Raw genomic sequence first — 27,465 nt, forward strand, 5'->3', positions numbered from 1 at the left:
ACAAAGGCAAAAAGAAGTAAAGTGCCTTGTCCAAGGTCATACAGCTATTAAATCATAGGCTTTGAACTCAAGCAATCTGGCTCCAGAACCTTTACTCATTACTCTAGGCCAAGGAAGATATTTTGTTTTTAGTAAGGGCACTTTAAAATAAAAGAAGGATCTGAGAGTAGCATCTGTAAAAGTTCATTTAAATCACAAGGTAAAAAGCAGTCTAAAAAGTTTGCATTTAAGTAAGATGAAGTACATGGACATTCAATTCAATTTGAAAATAAGCTATTATCATACCTTAAGACACCTTAAGACATATAGTAATTGTGATCACAGCCCAACAGAACTAAAATCTAATACTTTCTGAAAATTCATGTAAAAAGAGTGGTGCTGGTTGTTTAGTTGCTAAGTCGTGTCCAACCCTTGCAACCCATGGACTGTAGCCCGCCGGGCTCCTCTGACCATAGGATTTTCCAGATAAAATCTTGGAAAATTAGTGGCTAAACCACCACCACCAGTTTTTACATGAATTTTCAAAAAAGTACTAGATTTTAGTTCTGTTGGGCTATGATCACAATTACTATCAGGCAAAGAGTCCTGTCATCTCTTACGGGAGTATACACACGTGTGCCAAACACACTACATGGGCTTGGTAAAAAATGCATTAAGTAGAGTGATGGCAGAAAAGACAAATTCATATCTCTATATTGCTAGAGAATCTTATAGAATAAATACTAATTTTTAAGGGCCTTCTATTTCTCTTCTCAGATAAAGAAAGCTGACTTTTGTTATTTATGTGTTTACTGCATGAGCATTCTGTAATCATTTGTCTGAAATTTTCTCAAAATATTCAAAATATAATCTCAATGGGATCCAGCTTTTAAACCTTGCTGGTTCCAAAAGATAATTAATAAATAAAAAAAGTGAAAATGTCTTACCTTCTATTCCCAGTCTAATCTTCTTAAGACCCCTCTCCTTCAAAACTGATTTGGCCACATCTCTGTTTTCAATGTACTTGAAAAATCTATATAATTTTGTGCTATAAATAACTGGAAACAAAGAGACAAAAATATTTTATTAAAATCAAAGTACTTAGAGATGACTCAAGGTTATTTATCTTGATCATCAAAGGGGCCTGACAACCCTAAAAGCCCAAATAATGGATGCAGTGATGCCAAAGATGACTAGCCAACATGACAGGACAATTCAGTACAGTTAATATAGAAGCAAATGTCTACATAAGATGAAACAAGAAAAGCTTTAATAACCAATCAGGTAACCCAATCCATAGGAAGACTCTCCTTCTGAAAGATATATCATACACAGACACTGGAATGGGGTCTGCCCCAATTTCTTCAAATAAAGAGAATCAAAAAAAGGTATCAGTATCACATCATTATCAAGCAGGCAAAGTAAAAGACTTTGCTAGGATACCTACAAGGCCTCATCTGGAGGGGAAAAAACTGCCTTGTCAGAAAGTACAAAATGGATACATCTTACATTTCATGGATTGAGCAACTATTAATAATTCCCCCAAAAGGCAAAGACCCTCCCCACAAATTGTTTTCCATTCAGGCGAACAGCCCCATTTAATACTGATGTTAAAAATGGCAGATTCGAGCATGTTCTGCCTAGGTTAGTCTGTTTAGAGCAAACTGGTTTTGCAAAGGACAGACACTCCACTGACAACATGTTGAGTCTTCCAAATGTGCTGGGCACTTCAGGGAGTTAGACTGACGGACCTTCCTCGCCTTCTCTCTTTCAGGTGGAGTTATCTCCCTTAAAAGGTGAACTGCAAAGGTTTTTTCAAAAAAAGAAAAACAAACTCACAAACCAAACATGCTGGTTTAAGAGCCAATAAAAGGAAAAAACGTATACAGAAGCTATTCATGGGGTAAAAGTTGTGATTATTACTACATCCTTAAGATTACTGATATTTTAAGATAAAGATTTTTTGACATTTCAGAATGGGTGGTGTATGTCACTCTTAGGAAAATCAGCCTGAAGAGATAGGCTATCTCTTGTCTCCTCAAATGTTATCTTCTTTAGGTTGGAACATCTTGGCATAAAATGAAATGTATTTAGACAAATTAAATAAAAATGTTTCCAGTCCTTTTAAACTTCAAAGTTCAAGAAAAGAAACAACAACAACAACAAAAAAAAACAAAAAACACTGAAATGAAAAGCTCAATAACTAAAAAGGAAAAGCCAGGTCTAATATTATTCCTCTATCACTATAGTGTCATTTCTGTGCTCTATGGTTGACCCTCCTCTCTTGAAGTCAAACTTTCTGAAAACTAAAGCTCAACTTTTTATTCCACATATTATAGAAAACCATGGTCAGCAAAAAGCCTAGGAATGAGGAAACAGCAACATTTTATTACTGCAACTGTCCACAAAAGAATCACAGTACTCATTCAAGTGTTATCATGCAAAGGAAACGTCTCAAATGTAAATTCTGAAAACTACTACCATACTCTGTGTTGAAATAATCATCTGAAAATCTTTAGAATTAAAATTAAAAAAGCATACCACTTGGAAGTCTGCTTTATTTTTAGGAAAGGGTAAATAAAATGGAAAAACCAGAGCTTAAAGGATTCTAATACTCCATATAAATCCTGTTCTCGAATCATTCTTTTACCAGTAATTTTTTCTCAATCTATGGAACTGTTCAAAAATACTATATTGGGCTCACCAAAAACAAACATTCAAACAAACAAAATCAATATGAGATACACTTTCTAACAGAAAAAAAAAAAAAAAACAAAGGTTCTAATTAGAAGTTTAGAAGTACAGTAAGAAAAAAGTCACTGCTGCTCAAGATGTGCTGTTTTGACCAAAAATACCTAAAGTTCCACAAAGCTTTCAGAAGGGTCATGTATTCTCCAAGAACGCATGTGACATTAAAAAAGGAATGTCTTAGAACTTAAAGTCATCTTTGTAATCAGTGAGTTGAAGCTTCTCATTTTATATACAAATAAAAATTCATCTCTATAAGAAACAGTTTTATTTTTCATTATCTACTATTCCAGGATCTATTTCTCTTGGATGCTTCTAAATGCCAAAAAAAAAAAAACCAACTAAGGTCTGGATATGCAACAAAGAGCAAACCATTTCTATGCATGATATGGGTGAATACATTTTTTCTGTAAAGGGCCATACAGTAAATACTTTGGGCTTTGCTAGCCATGCGGTCTTCATTCCAACTACTCATCTCAGCTATTGTAGCGCGAAAGCAGCCATAGACAATACATGAAACTTAATTTATAAAAACAGGCAAAAGGCTGGATTTGGCCCACAGGCTGTAGTTTGTCCACTCCTGGTATAAGAAAGAGTTCAGAAAACTTTCTTTATAAAAACTGTCCTTTAATCAATATTATAAACAATAAAGAGGAAATCTGTGGTGATTTAAGAGAGAGAAAATACGCCACAGCACATACTTTGTGAATACTCTTCTCCCATCTGCGGTGGATACTCTTCATCCCAATCAACAACATCGTCGTCCGTGAGCACCACTATGTGGCACTCGCGCTCCCCGCTCTGGGCACTGGCTACCATGAGAGGCAGGATCATTTCTTCCAAGTAAAATTCGAACTGTCTGCGGGCACCATCATTTGACAACTCATGCATTAGGGCACCTGAAATAAAACCCACAAAAGTAACTTCACTTTAGGGGTGACTGATAAGTAAAAGAGCAGAAATAACAAACACATAAACAAAACACCACATTAGTTCAGCATCTACTTCGGGACCCTGTAGATAATACAAGGGTTATTCTTTAGTCACTAAAACTTTTCTCAGAGAGAGTTCTTATGGAAATGCGGAATGTTATAGCAAGAAGGGCCAATTAAAGTCATCCAACAAAAGCCTCTTCACTTTACACATCATGAAGCAATCTGCCTAAGGTTACAAAACTAATTTTCAAAATCAGAATTAAATCCACCCTCTGTGACTCTATTCGCAGTCCAGGTTATTTTTCACTACATCATTTTGTCTTCAATCAATGTATGCGGTTATATTTTAAAGTATATTCTAAGGATATTTTTGCAGATTATCCATATGAAATAAAATAGTCCCCACTGGAGAAGGAAATGGCAACCCACTCCAGTATTCTTGCCTGGAAAATCCCATGGACAGAGGAGTCTGGTGGGCTACAGTTCATGGGGTCGCAAAGAGTCAGACATGACTGAGCACACAGGAATCACATAGCTTATGTGACCCTAGAACTGAGAGGAATGAAAGATACACTTCACCTGACCCTTCTTCTGACATAACAAACAACTTTAACTTCCCAAATACACAGTCACGAACTCACCTGCACCAACCTAATCATTTTTATTTTATTCCTATTTCATTGGCAACGTCCAATTTCTTATCTAAGGATCTATTACCTCAGGAACTACCAGGAGAGTGAGAGAAGACACTAAAACTCAAATCTATAGTTTCCCAAATCAGAGCTTTTTCCTTCTCTACAACATGTTACTAACTGTTAATATAATAAACAATTAAATAATCAACTATGTTATTATTATTTAGCCATGTCTCTCTCTAGGCTGCATATTTCCATTATGATTTTTTTTTAATTCCTTTTATAGGTAAATTCTTATACATAAAAATACATTCTCTTATATAGTCTCCAAATGACCTCTGGATTGTTAAAGAAAATGAACATCTTTTAAAAAAAATTTTACTGAAGTAAAAAAATTTTTACTGACTTACAATGCTAATTTCTGCTGTACAGCAAAATGATTTAGTTATGCATACAATGTTTTTCATATTCTTTTCCATTATGTCACAGAATATTGAACATAGTTGCCTGTGCTATACAGTGAGTGAGTGAAGTTGCTCAGTCGTGTCCGACTCTTTACGACCCCGTGGACTGTAGCCTACCAGGCTTCTTCGTCCATGGGATTCTCCAGGCAAGAATACTGGAGTGGGTTACCATTTCCTTCTCTAGGGGATCTTCCCGACCCAGGGATCGAATCCGGGTCTCCCGCATTGGAGGCAGACGCTTTAACCTCTGAGCCACCGGGAAAGCCCGTGCTATACAGTAGTTCTTTTTTATTTATCTATCCTGTATGTATGTATGTATGTATGTATGTATGTATGTGTGTGTGTGTATTAGTTTGTATCTGCTTAATCCCAAATTCCCAATCCTTCCTTCCCTATCCCCTTCCCCTGTGACAACCACAAGTCTGTTCTCTATGTCTTGACTCTGTTTCTGTTTCATAGGTATGTTTTTGTCCTATTTTAGATTCTACAAATAAGTGATATAATATGGTATTTGTCTTTATCTTACTTACTTCACTTAGTATGATAATCTGTAGGTTCATCCTTGTTGCTGTAAATGGCATTATTTCATTCTTTTTATGGCTAATATTCCATTATGTGTTTATATACACACAAGAACACACAGACCATATCTTCTTTATCCGTTGTTTGTCTATTGATAGACATTTAGGTTGTTTCCATGTCTTGGCTATCATAAACAGTGCTGCTATGAACATGGGGTACCTGGATCTTTTCAAATTACAGTTTTGTCTGGATATATGCCCTGGAGTGGGATTGCTGGATCATATGGCAACTCTACTTTCAGTTTTTTGAGGAACCTCCATACTGCTCTCCATACTAACTTACACCAATTTACATTCCCACCAACAGTGTTAAGAGGGTCGGTCCCCTTTTCTCTATAGCCTCTCCAGCATTTATTATTTATAAACTTTAAAGATGGCCATTCTGACCAGTGTGAAGTCATTATAGTTTGATTTGCATTTCTCTAATAAACACTCTCATCACTAAGATTTGGTATCATTATCCCTGGTTTTCTTTCTCCTTTCTGGCTGCTGTTCTTCAGTCACCTTTTTCAATTTTTTCTCCTCTAGCTGGCCATTCAGTTCAGTTGCTTAGTCTTGTCCAACTCTTTGTGACCCCATGGACTGCAGCACACCAGGCTTCCCTGTCCATCACCAACTCCCAGACCTTGCTCAAACCCATGTCCATCGAGTCGGTGATGCCATCCAACCATCTCCTTCTCTGTCATCCCCTTCACCTCTTGCCTTCGATCTTTCCCAGCATCAGGGTCTTTTCCAGTGAGTCAGTTCTTCGCATCAGGTGGCCAAAGTATTGGAGCTTCAGCATCAGTCCTTCCAATGAATAATCAGGACTGATTTCCTTTAGGAAATTATCTAAATATTTTCTAAATATTTAGGTTAAATATTTCCTAAATATTTAGCTGGCCATTATATATTGATATTTCGCAGGGACGTTCTAAGTTCTTTATTTTCTCTCACCTTAAGCTTACAATTCTCAAATTTATTCTACTAATTCTGCCCGCTATATTCCAGATGCATTATATTCAACTGCCTCCTGAAATCTCCACTAGGATGCCCTTTCACAGGCATCTCAAACTCAATATATTCCAATTGAACTTAATCATTTCAGTCTCTCTCTCTGCAGTTTTTCAAATGAGTAAATGGCATCACCATGCACTCAAGTTCTCAGAACCATCTCAGAAGAGTATTAGTCATATGACAGTCTCTTAAATATTTGTAAAATAAATGAATATTTGATTCCTCTTTCATCTCTTAACCATTCCTCAAGCCCTATTAAGTCCACCTCTTAAATACATCTTGAGCTGTGCTATTTCTTTCTCTGAAAGATGCCATTTTCCAAAGATAGCTAAAAAGTTTCTCACACCATATACTTTTCTACAATGGGAGTTTGATATTTCCTCCCAGTAGGAGAAGTCCAATTCCTCTCTCCTTCAATTTAGGCTGGTTATACTGACTTGCTTGTAACAAGGGGAGCACAGCAGAGGCAATGGGTACATGACTTGTGGTTCTGCCTTGGTCTTGGGAATGCTTGCTCTTCAGATGCTTCCTCTCTGATTCAGTCTCCAGGCTTGAGGAAGCCCAACCCTCATGAAGAGGTCACATGTAGATACTCTGTTTGACAATCCTCACTGAACCCAGCCTTACAGTTGTCCCATTGTAAAACTCACCAGCTGCTTTTGCCTTCATTTTCTCCACAGTAGCCCCCAAAATACAAATAGACATCTCTAGTTTAAACTTTTCATGGCTTGTGCTATCTCAGAATAAAAGTCCCAAATCCTCAACCTGGTCCTTAAGCCTGTTATGTGAAAAAGGAGGTTATAGATCAGTGTCCACAGTACTTTTAAAAAAGTTTTTTCTTTAAATACTATCGATAGTATTTAAAGAAAAATACTTTAAATTCTGATGATTCCCACATGTAACTATCTAGTCCACATTTCTCTCTTTAGACACGTATACCCAATGTCCTGCTCTGCATTTCCACTTGAATGTCTAACAGGTATTTCAAACTTATGTCCAAAGCCAAGCTTTTAAGTATTTGCCCCCCATGAAGTCTTCCCTCATTTCAATCAATGGTTAACTCCACACTTCTAGATAGTTTAAGTACTATTCTCTCTTTTCAGCCTCATATTCAAATCAACAAGTAAATCCTTACAACTCTACCATCCAATATATTCAGAATTTGATCATTTTACATTGCTTCCACCTTAATTTAAGCCACCATCATCTCTTACCTAAATTATGATAAGTTTCCTAATTACCTCTTTGTATCTACCTTAGTTCCCCCTGCAGTCCATCTCCAACCCAACAGCCAAGAGTGATTCTTTTAAAATACACATCAGATCAGGAATACACCACTGCATGACTCTAAAGTGAATTCTGTGTGAACAGTGTGCCCATTAAATGGCAAAACATGGCATCCTTACAGATCATATCACTTCTCTGTTAAAGCCCTCTGATGGCTTCCTATTTCACTCAGTAAAGTCAGAAGATAAAGGCCCCACACCACCTCATTTCCCACTACTGACACCCTCACTCACTCTACTCCAACTCCTCTTTGCTGCTCTCGAACTTACCAGGCAAACTGCTTCAACACTTGCTCTCATTGTTAACCTCTGCTTGAAATTTACTTCAGTTTTCCTCTGCAATGAAGGCCTCTCAAACTACTCTTTATCCCTTTACCTTTCTTCTCCCTCCTCAGCACATACCACTATCTAACATACCATATGTTATTTGTTCATGTTACTTGCTTACCTCGTCTGTTGTCTGTGTCCCCCGAAAGAGTGAAAGTTCCATTAGAACAGGAAATTTTGCCTGGTTTGTTCCTGCTGCATCCCCCAAACTTAGCACAGGACTTGGTACAGAATGAACAGTTAATAAAACACTTAACCAGTTTTGTTTTCTCCCTATCCTCTGGCCTTATGTCTCATCACTCAAACACTATCTCTTCCAATATAGCCATACTTCCCTTCTTCCAGGACCTTAAGCATGTCATATTCCTTCAAACCTGAAAGCCTCTGCAAATACCATTTCTGCTGCCTGGAGACTTTCTCACTCTCTTTTCCATTCCCTTACATCTCAGCTTTAATGTCACTGATTCAGATAATGATCTTCCATAGCCCCTTTAGTATAGTATTCTGTGGTAATTCTGTCATAGTATCTCATTTCTTCACTCTATTTTCACAGCTTTTCATTACTTCTTGAATGCCTGTCTTCCCCGCTAGACTGTAAACTCCATAAATACAGGGACAAAGTCTTTCTTGTTCATCACTATATGTACTATATGCATGGAACTTATTGAAAGCCTGATTAAGAAGGGAAAAAAGTTATACAAGTTATATAGTACACTAGAAACATAAAACTGGTACATAGGAATTAGAGATAAAGAGCTGGAAACCTATGGTGTATAAGTAATATTTGAAGTCCCAGTGATGAATGGCATTACTTAGATTAAGTGTATAGATTCTGTAAGAGCGAAGGTAGCTGAAGACAAAACTGTTGGCAAGGAACACATTCAAGGTATCAATGATCAGGAGGCAGGTGAGAAAAAAAATTAGCAGAAGATCTAAAGAAGGATGTCAAAGAGTCAGAGTATTGAAGAAAGAGTCAAGGAAAAAAACAAAACAAAACAGTGAAACCTAAAGGAAATGCCTTTAAAGATAGATACCAGATTTACCACTAAATTTAACATTGTTATAGTCAATTCAGCAAGACAAAAAGATATAAAAAGTTTTACTTACAAAAGGGTCAATTATCTACCAAGAATATGTAAGAAACAACTGAAAAACTACTAGAAATAAGCAGAGTTCAGTTAGGTGAAAGTGAAAGTGAAGTCGCTCAGTCATGGCTGACTCTTTGCGACCCCATGGACTGTAGCCTACCAGCCTCCTCAGTCCATGGAATTTTCCAGGCAAGAGTACTGGAGTGGGTTGCCATTTCCTTCTCAATTAGGTAGCTAAACACAAATATAGAAAATTCAGTAATTTTCTTTTATGCTAGCTGTTAGAAAATCTGAACATATTCTACACACAACAGTAACAAAAATACAAATTATCAAAGAATAAACTTAGACCATTGCAGAAGACACAAAAGAAAACTGAATAAATGGAAAGACACAGTAGTTGGAATAGGAGGCAGTATAATAAATGTATTAATTCTTGTTGTCATTGTTCAGTCACTCAGTAGCATCTGACTCTTTACAACCCCATGGACTGCAGCACACCAGGCCTCTCTGTCCTTCACCATCTCCCTGAGCTTGCTCAAATTCATGTCTACTGAGCCAGTGATGCCATCCAACCATCTCATCCTCTGTTGCCCCCTACTCCCCCTACCCTCAATCTTTCCCAGCATTAGTGTATTTTCCAATGAGTTGGTTCTTCCCATCAGGTGGGTAAAGTATCGGAGCTTCAGCTTCAGCATCAATCCTCCCAATGAATATTCAGGGTTGATTTCCTTTAGGACTGATTGATCTCCTTGCAGCCCAAGGGACTCTCAAGAGTCTTCTCCAACAACACAGTTCAAAAGCAACATTTTTTGGCACTCAGCCTTCTTTACGGCCCAGCTCTCACATTTGTACGTGACTACTGGAAAAACCATAGCTTTGACTATAGCTTTGACTATATGGACCTTTGTTGGCAAAGTGATGTCTCTGCTTTTTAATATGGTATCTAGGTTTGTCATGGTTTTTCTTCCAAAGAGCAAGATACAGTACAAAAGAGTATGAAATGCAGCACTTGGGTGCAGTCTCAAAAATAACAGAATGATCTCAGTTTGTTTCCAAGGCAAACCATTCAATATCACAGTAATCCAAGTCTATGCCCCAGTCACTAATGCCAAAGAAGCTGAAGTTGAACAGTTCTATGAAGACCTATAAGACCTTCTAGAACTAACACCAAAACAAGATGTCCTTTTCATCTTAGAGGACTGGAATGCAAAAGTAGAAAGTCAAGACATATCTGGAGTAACAGGCAAGTTTGGCCTTTGAGACCAAAATGAAGTAGGGCAAAGGCTAATAAAGTTCTGCTAATTCTTACAAAAAAATAACTTCAAAGAATCACTGAAAAGCTCAAAAATTTTCAAATGATGTATTTTTGAATGCCAACAACAGACACAGGTTAGACTGGAATATGTTTAAGCCTGAGGATTACTCTATAAAGAGGGAAAGACTAATGATACTAGAGAAGACAATAAGTGGAAAAGTATCTTATAAATGCATAAGGCTATAAAAGAGTTTATTCATTCAACAAATGTTTATTGAGTCCTCACTATGTGCCTGACACTAGACACAGAGTGAAAAGGTACAGTCCCCATCCTCAAATTCAACTGATTTAATGCTATAAACTGAAAAAAAGGGCAAGACAGAGAAAGACAAAGAGAAAACATACAAGTGTCTGTTGTTTCAGTGTGTCTATTTCTGTGACTCCAAAAGTAGTCTCCGCCTCTTAATATCCTTTCTTAAACTAAATTAAATGTAACTTCAGTTTTTGATCTTCATTTGTAATCCCACTGTCTCCCATAAGGGTGGTGCCTTTCTTCCTAGGCCTTCTGAACTTGTCCTTTTGCAAACTTTAAATTTCATTTTCCACACTACTTTCAAAAAGCTAAGATCATGGCATCCAGTCCCATCACTTTATGGCAAATAGGTGGGGAAAAAGTAGAAACAGTGACAGGTTTTCTTGGGGACCAAAAATCACTGTGGATGGTGACTGCAGCCATGAAATTAAAAGATGCTTGCTCCTTGGAAGGAAAACTATTACAAACCTAGACAGGGTATTAAAAAGCAGAGACATCATCGTGCCAACAAATGTCCGATTAGTCAAAGCTAAGGTTTTCCAGTAGCTGTGTTTGGATGTGACAATTGATCATAAAGAAGGCTAAGCACCAAGAATCGATGCTTTGGAATTGTGGTGCTGGAGAAGGCTCTTGAGAGTCCCTTGGACAGCAAGGAGATCAAACTAGTCAATCCTAAAGTAAATCAACCCTGAATATTCACTGGAAGGACTTATGCTGAAGCTCCAATACTTTGGCCACCTGATGTGATGAGACAACTCATTGGAAAATTCCCTGAGGCTAAGAAGGACTGAGGGCAGTAGGAGAAGGGGGTGACAGAGAATGAGATAGTTGGATGGCATCATCAACGAAATAGATAAGAATTTGAGCAAAATCCAGGAGATAGTGGAGGACAGGGAAGCCTGGCATGTTGCAGTCCACAGGGTCACAAAGAGTAGGACACAACTTAGAGACTGAACAAATACCAGTTTCACCTGGGACATTGTATTTTCATTTCTCTTAGCCCCAGGGCCTTCATTCCTGAGTTCAGCCCTGGTTCTCAAAACCTCTTCTGGATTACAGTGCTTGCCTGGGAAGATAATGAGGACAATGAAGAAATTAAAGCCTGCTGCTGCTGCTAAATCACTTCAGTCCGACTCTGTGCGACCCCATAGATGGCAGCCCACCAGGTTCCCCGTCCCTGGGATTCTCCAGGCAAGAACACTGGAGTGGGTTGCCATTTCCTTCTCCAATGCATGAAAGTGAAAAGTCAAAGTGAAGTCGCTCAGTCGTGTCCGACTCTTAGCGACCCCATGGACTGCAGCCCACCAGGCTCCTCTGTCCATGGGATTTTCCAGGCAAGAGTACTGGAGTGGGGTGCCATTGCCTTCTCCAAAACATAGCATTCCTTCTGCCTCAAACACACTTCCTCTTCCCTCTCCTCCAGAAAGCTTCCTCAAGCCCCAACACCTAAGTTAGATACAGCTCATACATGCTCATCTAGTACCCCATTCTTCCTCTAACACAATATAATTTACTCATCTGCTTTTTCCACTACATTGCAAGCATCACAAGAGAAGGGATCTTGTCTTTTGTTGTTGCCTTTTACATACCTAGTATTTGGTATAAAATGAGCATTCAATAAAAATGTAGAAAATGAGCAATAACTATGTAAACCATTGAACAAGTTGTTACTAAAGGATATCTTCTAATATAGTTATTCACAATATATTTTCATGTGGAAATATAAAACAGAATGTATAACATGATCCTTTATTATTTTTATTTTACTTTACCTTATTCCCTAATTTTGCTTTTTTTTTTTTTAAAGCAAACACTTATTTAACACTATGGGTCAAGCGTGAATGCACACTTAGTCGCTAAGTCATGTCCGACTCTGCAATCCCATGGACTGTAGCCCACCAGGCTCCTCTGTCCCTAGGATTTACCAGGCAAGAATACTAGAGTGGGTTGCCATTTCCTCCTCTAGGAGATCTTCCTGACCCAGGGATTAAACCCGCATCTCCTCCTCCTCCTGCAATGGCAGGCAAATTTTTTTTTTTTTACCACTGAACCACCTGGAAAGCTCCTATGTGTCAAGCACTATCCATTTAATCTTCACAACAACCCTGTGAGGTAAGTAATATTAGTCTCCCATTTTAAAGATAAGGCGACTAAGAAATAAGGTTTTAAGTAACTTGCCTAAGAAATCCAGGATGCTGTATTCAATATATTTAATACACTGAGTACTTTTATAATTTTAAGTAAGAGATAAACAGACATTTTAGTGTAAAGTACCATTACAATATTCAGTAAAAGCACATATTTGCAGGATAAAAATCATTTTTGGACTCAAGTCTACACCTACAGTACACTTTCATATTTTACAAGACCGTTTCTATCTCTTCAGATTCTATATAGTTTTCTTTTAATAAAGTCTATGAGAATTGCTAATTTTGTAACAAATAAATGATATTTAATTGTGATGACAAGGTAAACAATGTTCAAAGGATTACAGAACTAAAATCCATTTATCTTTAAGGAATTCTAGTGTACTTTTGCCTGGAAAATCCCATGGACGGAGGAGCTTGGTAGGCTGCAGTCCGTGGGGTCGCTACGAGTCGGATAAGACTGAGCGACTTCGCTTTCACTTTTCACCTTCATGCACTGGAGAAGGAAATGGCAACCCACTCCAGTGTTCTTGCCTGGAGAATCCCAGGGGCGGGGGAGCCTGGTGGGCTGCCGTCTATGGGGTCGCACAGAGTCAGACACGACTGAAGCGCCTTAGCAGCAGTAGCAGCAGCAGTGTGTTTTTAATCTGACAGTCACCAAAATTCAACATTTAGTCATATGCAATTAAATTAAAATATTTCCATCAATTAAAAAACACAAAACCTTTACAGAAGGTTTTATGAAATCAAGAATTTGTAAATTAGAATAATGCTCATGATTTCAACAAAAAACATTTTTTAAGATGTGAAAAGACAGCAAATTTGTTCAGCTTTACAGCTGTATGCTTCAGCTCTCCAACTATTTGGTTTTAAACTTTTAAATATCATTTATATAGAAATGGACTCAGAGGTGGACCACCTAATCTTCTTTGTCTCACCTACTGATATTTTTAGGGAGACTTTAAAAGAATATTTGGCCAAACAAATAAAGACAAAGAAAAACTGGTACTTGACAGACCTAATAAGGACCACTCATTTCCAAGAAGTTAGACCATAATTAAGCATGAAGGATAGCTATATTTAAATATATAATAGATGCCCTACAAGTTTCCCATTCCCAATTTCTAACACACCAATGTTTCAGAAAGTATGGCTCCACTTGGCTAAGCTAGTGTTACATTTAGGTAATGAAGTAAACATAACCATATACTTGGGACTAACATACATCTATAACCACAGGTAGCAAAGTTCTGCAATGGCTTCCCACATTATACAGCATAAATGTAAGAACATTAATTTTAAGACCTTCACAATCTGGCCCCCATATTTATTCTCATCTCCTTCTGGTCCCAATATAGTCTCTTATATAGGTTATTTCCAAAGTATACCATTCATGTCTGTAATCCCCTAACCTTCCTACTCTACTCTTGCTAAATCATTCCTGTTCACCCTTTACAACCTGTCTCCTCGAACTCTTCTCTAATCCTACTAGCCCACAATGACATCTCCTTCTTCTGGGCTTTTCCAACCACTTAATAACCAAGTCAACATTTGATAATTTTCATATACATTTTGAATTTTCTGTGTATAATCACCTTTTTTCTTAGGCATAATATAACAGTAAAGGGGATGGGCATGGGGGCAGGGGGGTAGCATGACAGGAAAATATCAATCAAAGAGTTAGGATTTCCGAAGTTCTAGACTTGCTCTGAGACTATATTTGAAGTTCCTGAATAAAGCCATTTAATTCTTTGTATAAATGAGGGCTGGTATTTGGTATTCAATCTAAGATCTTTAATGACAAACACTCTTTTTGAGAATGATTTGTATCTTCCATAGTTGCTTAGGATGTTATATTACATGGCAAATACAAAAAGAAATGATAAATTCTTGGTTGATGTGACCTGAGGAGTGAAGCCAAATACCACACTTGGACAAAGTCAGGGCTACCAAGCTGGGAGATACATACTGGCAAAAAATGACAGAGGAAGAACAAATAGAAGCATAAATATGGGAGACTCTACAAACAAAGAAATTAAGTTGAAAGAAAGTTTTGGAAAATTGCACCAAACAATGATCTCTGTTGACTTTCATAAATAATCTTCACAGTATTTGTGTTTTAGAATTCAATTAAACAAATACTTGAAGTCTAGGTAAATAGCACTATTTCAGGTATTTCATTCCAATACATTGTAACTCTACAAACCACTCACATACAAAACATCGTACTTACTGAGATCTCGACATTTAATAGTACTATATTCGAAAGAGATACAAAGATAGTCACAAGCTTCTCTCAATTCAGGAATAGATATGCCATCAGGACAACGGATTATTCCTGTTTTATAATAATCCTGAAAAAAAAAAAAAGAATGCATAAACGAATGCACAAGGTAGACAAAATGTATTTTTAAGATTGGGCTGATACAATTTTTTAAAATTGTGATACTCTTGAGATTTCTGAATTGTGGAATTTTAAAGTTAGGTAGGACCTCAGTTCACCTAACCACTTTTTCACTTTACTGACAGGAAAAATTTATGTCCAAATGGATTCCCTGACTCATCCAGTTATGAAATTATTTAACAAGAGAGATAAAGTTAGAACCCATGTCTCCTTATTATTTATGCATCTCTTCTCTCTACTGTACCATGCTAATTCACATGTATTCCCCCCTTACAAGTTATTTGTCTACATACCTACCATATATTTCTTAAAGAAATTTTAAGGAAGTTAAATGATATACTTTACATTACCTTAAATATTACCTGGAGAATTGAGCAAAACTTAAGGTTTTTAGTAAAGAACTTCAAAATCATTTCTAAGTATTCAAATATATGGAAACAGAACACACAATTATTCTTCTTCCAAATACTTTTCTTTGGTGTTTCCCACATAAGTAGAAACAATAATAGCTATTATTTCCAAAATCTACTTGAAACGCTGTTAGGGGCTGGCCCAGAGCTACAGATAAGTTACTCCATAGCTGAGTCATGGAGTTAACTGGTCAATACCATTAGGGGACAAATGGAAGTATGGGCAACTGAAAAAGCACTTCCCAAAAAATTAAGATCTGCCTCAACCTTCTTGATGTTCAGAGCCACAGTTAACACCATTTCTGAAGTTGCTACATGAATCAAGCAAGACATCTTCTGGTACTTTTCCAAGTACTTGTTAGTACTGATCACGATCAACTACTTTTCCTGTCTTGTACCTCAGGATCCTCCCTCTCCTCTTCCCACAAAACTATTTAAGGAAACCATATTTTCAAACTGTGGAATAAACTGTCATGCTATAAATCAAACTTATATCACTGATTAAAATTACAAGTAATGACTGTAGTACTAATTCAAATATTTCTCAATAGGTTAAAAAAAATTAAGTTTTAATACAAAAATGATAGGAAATACATTTTAGAGATGACTTTCAAATGTTCCTAAGTGTCCACCACTAGTTATATGCAACAAAATATTAGAATTCCAGTAGCCACATTTATTATGACGGCAAAAAATTATCAACTTCTTGTACTTAATAGAATTAGGGAAAGTGGAGTAGTCTGACTATAGAAATGTTACCACTAAACCCTTGAAAGAGCTGCCTATGCAGACCTAAGAGATGAATTATCCCCTATCTTATTTTTGCAAAGGTTATAAAATTCCTTTATTTTTATCATGCTATATTTACATACCAAAAGAAAATGAATTAAATGATATTAAAAAATACACTGGATACTTCCATAGCGATATCCAAATGCAATTCTGCTTTCAGTCCACGTACCTATCGAGAAAGGGTCAACTGACTCAATCAATACACACAAGAAACAGCACTTACCAGAATTGCTCGAAATACTGTAGAGCCAATTCCTTCTGCCACCTCATACTCTCCCTTCTCATTAGGACGTGTAAAGTTATGTTCTCTGCCAGATCCAAACATCCTATGGTAGCAAGTAATTGAGAAATAAATCAATAGGCTATCCATGTTTTCATGTACAAAAGTAAAAAGGAATTATAATTTTAGCATTAAATTATCCCATTAAATTAGCCCACGAATATTTATCAGACATTTATTCTGGCAAATGTGATAAATGAAGGATTATAAAAAAATTTTTTTGTGGGAGGAAACAGTAGTAAAGATTCCCCATAAGAAAATAAAATCAATTAATAAGATTCAAAAGCTAAAAAACTTTCCAGTCCCTTTTCTTCAGGGGTGGAAAAAAAAAAAAAAAAATCAATCTAGGAGAGATTCTTACACTAGTTTTGTCCAGAGAAAGACAAAAATGAAAGAGAGAGAAGAGGGAGAGAGAGAGGAAGGGGAAACTGCTATCTTCAATGCAAAGTTAGTCTATTAAGTAGCATGTATGGTAATCTAAACTAGAAAAAAGTAAAATAAGTATAGGCAGATCAGGTTATTTTACTTTTCACAAAACTATAAACGTAACAAATCCTGCACAAAACTTTTACACTGGCATCCTAGAACTGAAAAATAAGCAATCAAATACTGGGGTAGAGAGGAATGAAGAAAAGAACGAAAATTCTAAATAAGTAACAAGCTCATAATATTAATTTTTACAAAAAGAAGATGCAGATGAATTTCTATTTTTTCAAGTCATGTTGTTGGCCCTTTAACAGTAAATATTTAGAAAAGAGGCAATCTGCTAAATATGTCCTTCAAAACAAAAAGTTGAATGCCTAACTTCCAAGCAAATTTTTAAAGTGTGATTAAAAGAATCTGAACCTCTAAATTCAATGACAACATCATTCCTAAAGTCAATATAGCTGAACTAAGTTTCCTATTCAACAATTTCCCAATTTAAATAGTTCCCTCTTTTCTTGTAACACAGAACCTATAAATAACAAAGCTTTCTTTTTTCAAAGTTTCCAAAAGAATGCCAACTGCTTTTTACAGTTCCCATGAATATTAATTTTCATCCCAAAAACATGCTTTCGTCAACTGACATGAAAAGAAGCCTTCACTGATTTGGAAAAAAAGAAGTGAGTCTTTCAGGAATCAAATGTCATGCAATTTTCTCAAATACTTGAACTTTTTACAAAAAAGGAAAGTTACTTTTCAGATCAATATGGATCACAAACACAAAAAAATCTTCTGGATTTATTTTTAAAAGAAAATGTAGCCTATCAGTTGAAAAATTTCAAATACCTACTTCTGCCTTTCAACTGTTTAAGTTTAGGTAAAAATATAAAATATGATCAGTGTTGAGTTATCCTCCTAAAAATCTCCCATGAACAATCTTTCCTTCAAGTTTTACTGTTGGTTGTAATGTCTTAGAAATAAATAAACATGCTTTGATTTTTAAAAAAGAGTCTTTCCTATGCTTCTAATAATGCCTATAGAGTACATGTATTTTTTTCCTTACAGATGTAAAGTCTAGAGCTAATGTTAAAAGGAAATATTTGTCTACCCAAAATGTAAACAGTGTTACATGCTGGCATTTTGTTCTGGATTCTGAGACACTTACAAATCATACACACACATACACAGGTACCCCAAACAGTTACTCATATGCAACCAAGCAAAAATTCAAGTTTTCCTTTTTAACCTCAGGCAAACTTCCATTTCACTTATGTGTTTCCTTCATTTTACATTAGAATGAATAGAAAAAAGGCACTAACTTTATAATTAATAGGTGTTTGATCCTACTTTTGAACACTTTGAAAAATCAATTCTATACTGAAGTTCCCATAACTACAGCCCATATTGTCTCTACCAATTCTAGAATGTGGTTCCCTTAACTACAAATTTTATATTAATTTATTACTCCAGACCAGTACAGATTAAGAGACAATTATTTCTCCTTCATTCTACTGACTAATTGTTAGCATTATTTCTTTAAAGTAAATACATCAAACTGATAACTCATGCTGACTTTTCAGCTAACCAAATGCTGATACCTGCTGTATCTGAAGATTTAATTTGGAAGCCACAAGTGAAGGAAACATTATCACTGTTAAATTCATCTTGTCAAATACAATCTATGTTTTCAGATCTTTAAGTATCCTGTCTTCATTTAAATACTGCATTTGCTATTTCTAGGTACAGCAAACATTATTCAAAATCAAATCAAGCTCAAGATCTGGCTCTACAATTTCTAGCTGGATTAACTTAAACAAGTTATTTAAATTTCATAGCTCAACAGCAACACTGTATTCCACTACAGAATTACTATAAAACTTTAAATTAAAAAAAAAAAGGCAATGGAAAAGTGCTTATTATTAATAATACAAAGAATCACAATAATACAAACCTGCCCAACATTGTATTTGGCTGTGCAGTAAAAATGGATGGGTCTACAACAAATCTAGTGTTATCCACTATAAGTGTCACTCGTTCTGACGTTCTTACATTCCGAGCTCCTTCTTTTGCATTTTCATACACAAATACCATTTCCCCAGACGTCTTACAGCTACTATCTGAACTTGATTGACTACTGTTTCTGCTGCTGTTCCCAGCACTGCTACTGGATCCATCTGGAGACGCTTTCTGGGGACGAGGACTGCTTGGACGAGAGGAACTGTGATCTTTTTCACGTTCTGAAATAAAGAGGTTAAACAAATTTATGCAAATTTTCTTTTAAAAAATACAAGAGATACATATATATCTTTTGAAAATAGTGATTTAGAAAAGTAGTTTTATATCACAGCAACTCTGCTTTTTTTATTTCAAATAACATTTTCACAAAACATCATCAACGTTCATTTATTTTCTAGAAATAAAACCTAAAACATTACATTGTTTTCTAAAACAATTTTGTAGACTTTTTAATAAAGATGTTTACCTAACCAATGTTGACCCAGACTAAGATTAAAATTAAACTGAATTATATTACTGCTCTACTTAAAAATATACAGAAACAAAAGGAGTACAATATTCTAAGTCAAATAAGCAAGCATTGAAAGTCAGTAAAAAATTAATAACAATTTTAACTGTCCTAAATACTGAAAGTATTAATACTATTCTGAAAACACATAGTACAAACTTTGGACTCTTAACTACATTAATAAGGAAACCCCCAAACCAGAGATTTATCTCACAAAAGGAAGGTACCAAAGGAAGAAAATATTTCTACCACAGACACTAAGAAGTATTTATGTTTTCAAATGACTTTTAATGTTTTACCAAATTAGTTTAATAGCTGATGATATACTGCTTTCTTCTCACTCTCATTTTTGAAAAAAGCACTGCTAAAAATTGTATAGGATCATATTATTATTATCTACAATTTTAATATAAAGAAACACTGTTAAAATTCAGAAAATTTTCTTCAGCTGTTCCAACAGTTTACAAAAGAGAAATTAAAACTAAGATTTTGTGATGTTTCCTTTAGAGATTAGATTACTAAACTTTAAAGGTGACCTAAAAATGTACCTCCATCTCATCAGTTTCATCAGCTTTTGCCAAATTCCTTCATGACTCAGGCTACTGAGAACACTCTGTACAGCTTTACTGGTTATATAATTAGGCCTGCTGTATCTCCAGAGATACCGACACCTCCCTTGTAGTGCCTATTTCTACAATGTTGGTAGCACCCTAAAAGTAAAATTTGCTAAAGCAATAAAATAACTTATTATATTTCCTGTTCTCTTCCCAGATACTAAACTTTGCATATAACAAACTGTCAGCTCTTATTTATACTTTTGTTGGTTTTTAGCTTATTAGTATTATTCTGATTTTAAAGACCTACTTAGATACTGACAACCTCTCTACATAATAAGACCTAATATACATGATTTTTATTTATATGAGGTAATCAGAAACTGCCTCAAATAGTAAGTCAAAATATTTAACTTGCCACTTCTGAGGGAAAAATTAAAATCAGCAAGCTCACATTGTTTATGTACATCTACTTGAGAGTGGTGCTTTATAGTCACACAATGTATTTACCTAGAGGAATAGCATTCATTTATAATAAAGAGTAGGAAGGAATAAAGATCTGAGCTGTCAAGGGGGAAAAAAAACCTACTTCCACCCCTTTTCCTTCTCTGTTTTTTAATTAAATTTAAAATATTGTCAAAAATCAAGGTAAATAACTCCATGATGGTTACTCTTTCACCTCCTTTTTTAGTATGATTAACAAGGATTCTTATCAATAATTTACTACAGATTATTTTAAATAAACCACTGCTATATATCTCACAAGATAAAAATTACTTGAAAAAAATTTTAAATCTACATATTACAGTTGTAAAGGCTGTTCAAATTATTTCTAAGACTGTCCCAAACTCTGAAAAAAATTCACTTTAAAGTTTCATTTAATAAGTTTTTTTTTTTTAACAGTAAGAATCAAGCTAAGTTAAAACAGAAGCAACTGAAAAGAAGTAAGATGTTAATTTTACTGTAAAGTATTAGGCATAATTCACTGTTATTACTACTTTAAAAAGGTAAATGCATTGGGAATTTCCTGGCAGTCCAGTGGTTAGGTCTCAGCGCTTTCAGTGCCAGGGCCCAGGTTTGATCCATGGTCAGGAAACTAAGATCCCACAAGTCGTGCAGCATAGCCAAATTAAAAAAAAGAAAAAAGGTAGATGCATGCTTTTGAAACCTGTTGGGAAGTTTAGTTGATTTTACATACCAATATGGTGCTGCCGTGTTGGAGAAGTAACATTTCTAATACAAGGAGTGAGCTGTGATTCTGTTCTTTCATGGGATGAGTCTCGTGATCTGTCACTTGACCTTCGTCTATCTCTTGATCTCTCATGTCCCCCACTAGCACCATGTAGACTCATTTTGGTGTGGTCGACAGCTCCTTTAGCAACACGTGAGGGAGTGCTGATAAATTAGAAAAGAAAATTAACCATAAAAGTAGAACATGAAATTGCAAACGCTTTCTAAAAAAACTCCCAATTAATATAAAACTACTAATATTCTGAAGTGCAACAGTCAAATGCTATTATACTTAACAATTCTGAAACCTAATTTATTTTAAGCTTTCAGGTTTTATAAATTCTGGAACACTATGTCTTTAAAGATCACATACTCCAATTCAGTTTTTTTAAGGATGAGAAAACTAAAGCCCAGAAAGGCTAACTGACTGTTGAGTTAGCAGCATAGTAGAAGAGGTAGCAGTAGTAGTACTAGCAGTCGAGACCGTCCAAATCTCTCAAATATAACTCAAGTGTTCGCCTGGTTTTTCTGATTGTAAGGGAAAAGGAGAGGGTGAGCATCAGCTTCTGGAACTCTTAAACACTGAGGTATGGGACAAAGTAATTGGTCTTGCTGCCAAATAAAATAAGAATACATGCTAGGGACTTCCCTGGTAGTCCAGTGGTTAAGACTCCCCCCAAGTCCAATGCAGGGGGCATGGGACTAAGATTCTACATGCCAATGAAACACTGCCCAAAAGTAATTAAAAAAAAAAAAAGAATACATGCTAACTCCAATCAATTCATTTCGATTGAACTCTCTTGAAAAATTTTGAAAAGCATTTTTCAAAAAAGCTAATAGCACTGACTAAATAAAGTTACAGAATTTAAAATTTTTAAACATCTTACATAGAACAAATTTGCCCATGGGAAGTGAGTAACTGAGGATGATTAAGATATTCTAGTTGACAGCATTCATTCACACAATTATTTATTAAGTTATATGTACTATGTGCACAATGCTACTAGATGCCAGGATGGAAGCAGCTTCCTTAGAATGCTTATGATTTAAGTGCAGCAGTTATACATGAATATTCCATTTAAACAATGTAAACAATTCAAATGTTATCCCAAATTTAAAATATGAAATAATTAAATGTATCTCAAATAAAATTAATAAATGAATGACAGATAATAAATGCTCTAAGATCTCACAAGAAGAAGATGTTACTGTAAATCGCTGGTGAACCTGGCACAAACAAATAGCTAAGATTTTAATAATCAAGTACACTGCAAGTAAGAAAACTGATAGGAACAAAAATGAAAGAGCCTAAACTAAGGCAGGTGAAAATTTACCATCTTATTAGCAAACAACGTAGTTCATCATTTAAAAACATTAAAGTGCTTTTCAGAAACAGGAAAAAGATAGGAATCAAAGGAACTTCATGGCTTCAGAGTCATAAAGACTTAAAATCAAATTGTCTTTTAATACTTAATTGCTCAACATGTTGAATGCTAACTTAACATTTTGGAACCTTAGTTTCCTCATCTGTAAACTGCAGATTCTATTGACTTTCTAAATTTAATATGAGGATTAAATGAAGAATAATCAGTAAACTGACCAATAATGTGCCTGGCACAACAGAATCACCCACTAAATGTTACTTTATTTAGTTTTAACAGGTGATGACATTAAAGTTCAAAATCACAAGATTTTGCTCAGAGTCGCATGGAATTTTAGTAGATATGCTCGTAACACTGTAAGCTAATCCTTTCAATTTATTCCAGTAGCCTCTTCCATGATGTTACCCTATTGTCCTTCACCAAAACCACATTATTTAAAAATTTAATCTTGATGAGTCAGTTTTAAATCCAACAATGCTCAGGGATCATCTCCTCTGATTTATTAGCTGTAACACTGTTATTTTAGTGGTTTCTTTCATTATGAAGATCGTTATCATCTCACTGCTGCTAAGTCACTTCAGTTGTGTCCGACTCTGTGCGACCCCATAGACTGCAGCCCACCAGGCTCCCCCGTCCCTGGGATTCTCCAGGCAAGAACACTGGAGTGGGTTGCCATTTCCTTCTCCAATGCATGAAAGGGAAAAGTGAAAGTGAAGTTGCTCAGTCATATAAGACTCTTAGTGACCCCATGGACCGCCGCCTAGCAGGCTCCTCCATCCATGGGATTTTCCAGGCAAGAGTACTGGAGTGGGGTGCCATTGCCTTCTCCATATCATCTCACTATAACAGACTAAAAAGACAATAAATAAGGCTGACTCTGTATCTACCCTAAGAGTGACTTCTAAGGAAATAAAGGCAACTGACCAGTTTTTATCAGTCATTGTCTCTCATAAATCTACAGAAAGAAAAAAAGAACAAAACAACCCTCTATTCCCACCTTCCTTCCAGTGAAAAAGATCAGAGTAGGATCACATCATTGGAACATAATTTTTTTCTTTAAATAGAACAAATCAAAAGATCATACTTTTAAGCTAAAAACCTTACAATAGGAACAATGGAATTTCTGACTCATCTCCTAAAGTAGGAAAAAGAAAGGAATCCACAATAATAGAATAAGCATTATATACTGGAAAAAACCCTCAAATTATTCTAGCTAAGTTTTAAATGTACTAATAAACACATTTTCTAAATATGAATCTAATTGATAACAGATAAGATACACACACAATTACAACTAAGGCAAATGAAGGATAAATGTTCAGTAAGGGCCAAACCAACTGATTAACTGAAAAAGGATTTCAACTAGACATCTTCATAGCTGAAAGATTAAATATCACTAAGTATTTTGCTTAAATACTGGCTTCATTTCTAAACTGTTTAGACATTAAACAAATGCAAAAGGTGTCATAATATATTCCTGTTCCTTTTTTTCATTCTCAAATGGAATGCACTCTGAATGAGACCTTCAAAATCAGATGTCATGGAAGACTAATTATGTCCTACTCTATTTAATTAAATAATTTTAGATCAGGAAAGCACTCTAAGGGCAAACATAATTAACAAGTGCAAATGAAAATGAGGACAAGCAAGTTCATAGAGGATAACTCTGTTTCATGTTGCATCTAAGAGTTTGGGACACATGAATTGAGAACAGGAAAGGAGATGAAAAGTGTATCAGCCCCAACACCTGCTTCTAGCCAAGACAGAGAAACAAGGACTAAATTTACCTTCCTGTCTGAAACTACCCAAAAGCAAAATATATGAAACAATGACAAGACATAGGACATTTGGAAAAGAGAGTAATCCCTGGAAGATGAAAAAACAAATCAGATAAGGCCTAACCATGGGCTTCTTTGGTGGCTCAGTGGTAAAGAATCTGCCTGCCAATGCAGCAGACATGGGTTCAATCCCTGGGTTGGGAAGATCCACTGGAGAAGGAAATGGCAACTCACTCCAGTATTCTAGCCTGGGAAATCCCACGGACAGAGGCGTCTGGAGGGCTACAGTCTATCGGGTGGCAAAGAGTCGGACACGACTTAGTGACTGAACAACAACAACAAAGGCCAACCACTGCCCCAAATGACTACCTTGAGAAGAGTTCTCGAGTAAAACACAGAGAGGCAAAACCCAGGCAGAAGCTGATGGACTCTGAGTTAAGGATGAGGAGCTGAGAGGTTGGGGACAATAGGTGGCAGAGTCCTAAGGAAAGAGTATACCAGAGAGGGAAGAGCAGCACAGAGAAAACCTCAGCAATCTGCAGTCTAGTACCAATCAACAAACACGTGAGGAAACCTCATTAATGAAGCTGGAGAAACAACTGACTCAGAGAGCTAGAGAAAACACTGCCCAGGACTCGTACAGAGCCAGGAAAAGAGCCTGTCTCTCTCTCCCCACAGTGAGGCTGAGGAACCTCATAAAAGGGCACTAGGGGGGGAATCTAAAGGGTCTTGGCTATCAAGTGGGAAATAATTAAACCTAAACTGAGTACTGTCCTAGTCACATCCAACGAATGCTAATAGTAAGATGTAAAAGAATCAAATCGTTTCCAAGTAAGTAAACTAAATCCTAAAACAAAGCTCAGGAAAATTTATAGGAGTATAAAAATATCCATCAGCCAAACAAGGTAAATTCACAATATATGGCATCCAGTTAAAAATTACCAGGCAAGCAAAAAGGCAGGAAAAAACCTCAACTAAAACCAACCCCAAACATCTTAAAATAAGAAAACTTTAAAATTAGACACACATCTTAAAATTAGAAACAAAAACACTAAGAGTCATTATAACCATATTCCTTCAAAAAGTTATGTAGAAATATAGAATATTAAAAAGATACAAATCAGACTTCTAGAGACAAAAATGGTATCTGAGATGAAAAATACATTCATCTGGAATTAATGGAAGATTATACATTACAGAAGATTCATGAATTTGAAGACTGCAGTAAGAAATACCCAAATGAATACACTATTCATTATAGAAGGATAAATTAAGCATAAGTGAGCTATGGGTCAACTTTAAGAGCCCTAATATAGGTATAAATGGAGTCCATAAAGGAAGAAAGGTGAGGAAAAGAAAAACATTTGAAGAAATGTCTTGAAATGTAATTAAAACTACAAACCCACAGATGCAATATGTACAACAAATCCCAAACACATTTTAATAAAAAATAAAACCCAAAATGATAACTGCTGGCAACCTAAGATTGTTATATCCTGTAAAAATATCTCTCAAAAATAAAAGGGAAATGTATTTTTATACAAACACACAGAAAAAGATGAATGAATTAATAATGAACAAATCTGCACTTTAAGAAAATTTAAAGAACAAATTTAAAGAAAAAGTAACACCAGGTGAAAATATGGAAGTGTTAATCGTTCAGTCATGCCCAACTCTTTGCAACCCCATGGACGGCAGCCCATGGACGGACAGGCTTCTCTGTTCATGGGATTCTCCAGGCAAGAATACTGGAGTGGGTTGCTGTGCCCTCCTCCAGGGGATCTTTCCAACCCAGGGATTGAACCTCCAGTGGATCTTCCCAACCCAGGGATTGAACCTCCAGGGGATCTTCCCAACCCAGGGATTGCTAGCCGATTCTTTACCATCTGAGCCTACACAAAGGAATTAAGAATACTGGAAATAGCACAAAGTTTGGGAGGAGAGAAACAGAAGTACAACATTATAAGGCTCTCATATGACACGAGAATTATTTAATATAATGAAGGTAAATAGTGATAATTAAAGATGCATATTAAAAGCTTTAAAGCAACCACTGAAGTACAGAAACAAAGAATAATAGTCAATAAGCCAATAAAGGGGATAAAATGAAATCATAAAAAAAGACACAATCCAAAAGATGGCAAAAGGTGAGGGAAAGATAGGGAAACAGGAACAAATGGGACAAACAGAAAATAAACAGCAAGATGACAGACTTAACCGTAACCACATCTATAATCACATTAAATGTACATAAGCCATAAAAGGTAGAGATTATCACACTGGATATAAAAACCAGACCCAACAAACAGTATGCCCCATCTACAAGAAGCACACTTTAAATATAAAGGTACAAAGAGGTTCAATATAAAAGGATAAGGAAAGACAAATTATGCTAACACTAGTTAAAAGAAAACAAGAGTGGTATATTAATATCAGACCAAGTAGACCTCAATACAAAGAATATTACCAAGGCAGTTTATAAGAATAAAGGGGTAAATTCACTGGGGTCTCCTGCACTGTAGGCAGATTCCTTACCAGCTGAGCCACCAGGGAAGCCCCTAAGAGCACTTAACAATCCCCAAAGTTCTTCTGCCTTGTAACAGAGCTTCGAAACACATGAAGCAAAAAAGGACTAAAATTATAAGGAGAACTCCACAATTATTGTCATGGATTTCAACATCCCTCTTAGAATATTTAATAGAAAAAGCAGACAGAAAATCAGTAAAGAGGAGTAAGATTTGAACAGCACTATCAACTGGCTTAACCTAACTGACATTTATTGAACATTTAATCCAACAAGAGCAGAAAACTCATTCTTTTGATATGCACATAGAACATTTATCAAGACAGAACATATTCTGGGCAATAAAACAAGTCTTAATATATTTCAAAAAAATTCATACAAAATGTGTTCTCTGATTACAAGTGAAT

At 35.8% G+C, this 27,465-nt stretch overlaps 1 protein-coding gene across 9 annotated transcripts in view; it reads right to left on the reverse strand.

Annotated features, from left to right (window-relative positions):
* The window catches only part of BTBD10 (BTB domain containing 10), a 74,526-nt gene that overhangs the window by 3,530 nt on the left and 43,531 nt on the right, over window positions 1-27,465 (reverse strand). For all 9 annotated transcript variants that reach the window (XM_044929561.2, XM_044929560.2, XM_044929562.2 and 6 more), the window contains 6 exons: window positions 21,343-21,539; window positions 19,018-19,303; window positions 16,587-16,689; window positions 14,991-15,111; window positions 3,429-3,626; window positions 927-1,037 (listed from right to left, as the gene is read on the reverse strand). In XM_044929561.2, coding sequence (XP_044785496.1) covers window positions 927-1,037; window positions 3,429-3,626; window positions 14,991-15,111; window positions 16,587-16,689; window positions 19,018-19,303; window positions 21,343-21,539 — 1,016 coding nt within the window. The remainder of the gene's footprint in view (window positions 1-926; window positions 1,038-3,428; window positions 3,627-14,990; window positions 15,112-16,586; window positions 16,690-19,017; window positions 19,304-21,342; window positions 21,540-27,465) is intronic.

Source organism: Bubalus bubalis, chromosome 16 (assembly GCF_019923935.1).
Source record: "Bubalus bubalis isolate 160015118507 breed Murrah chromosome 16, NDDB_SH_1, whole genome shotgun sequence".
Taxonomy (NCBI): Eukaryota; Metazoa; Chordata; class Mammalia; order Artiodactyla; family Bovidae; genus Bubalus; species Bubalus bubalis.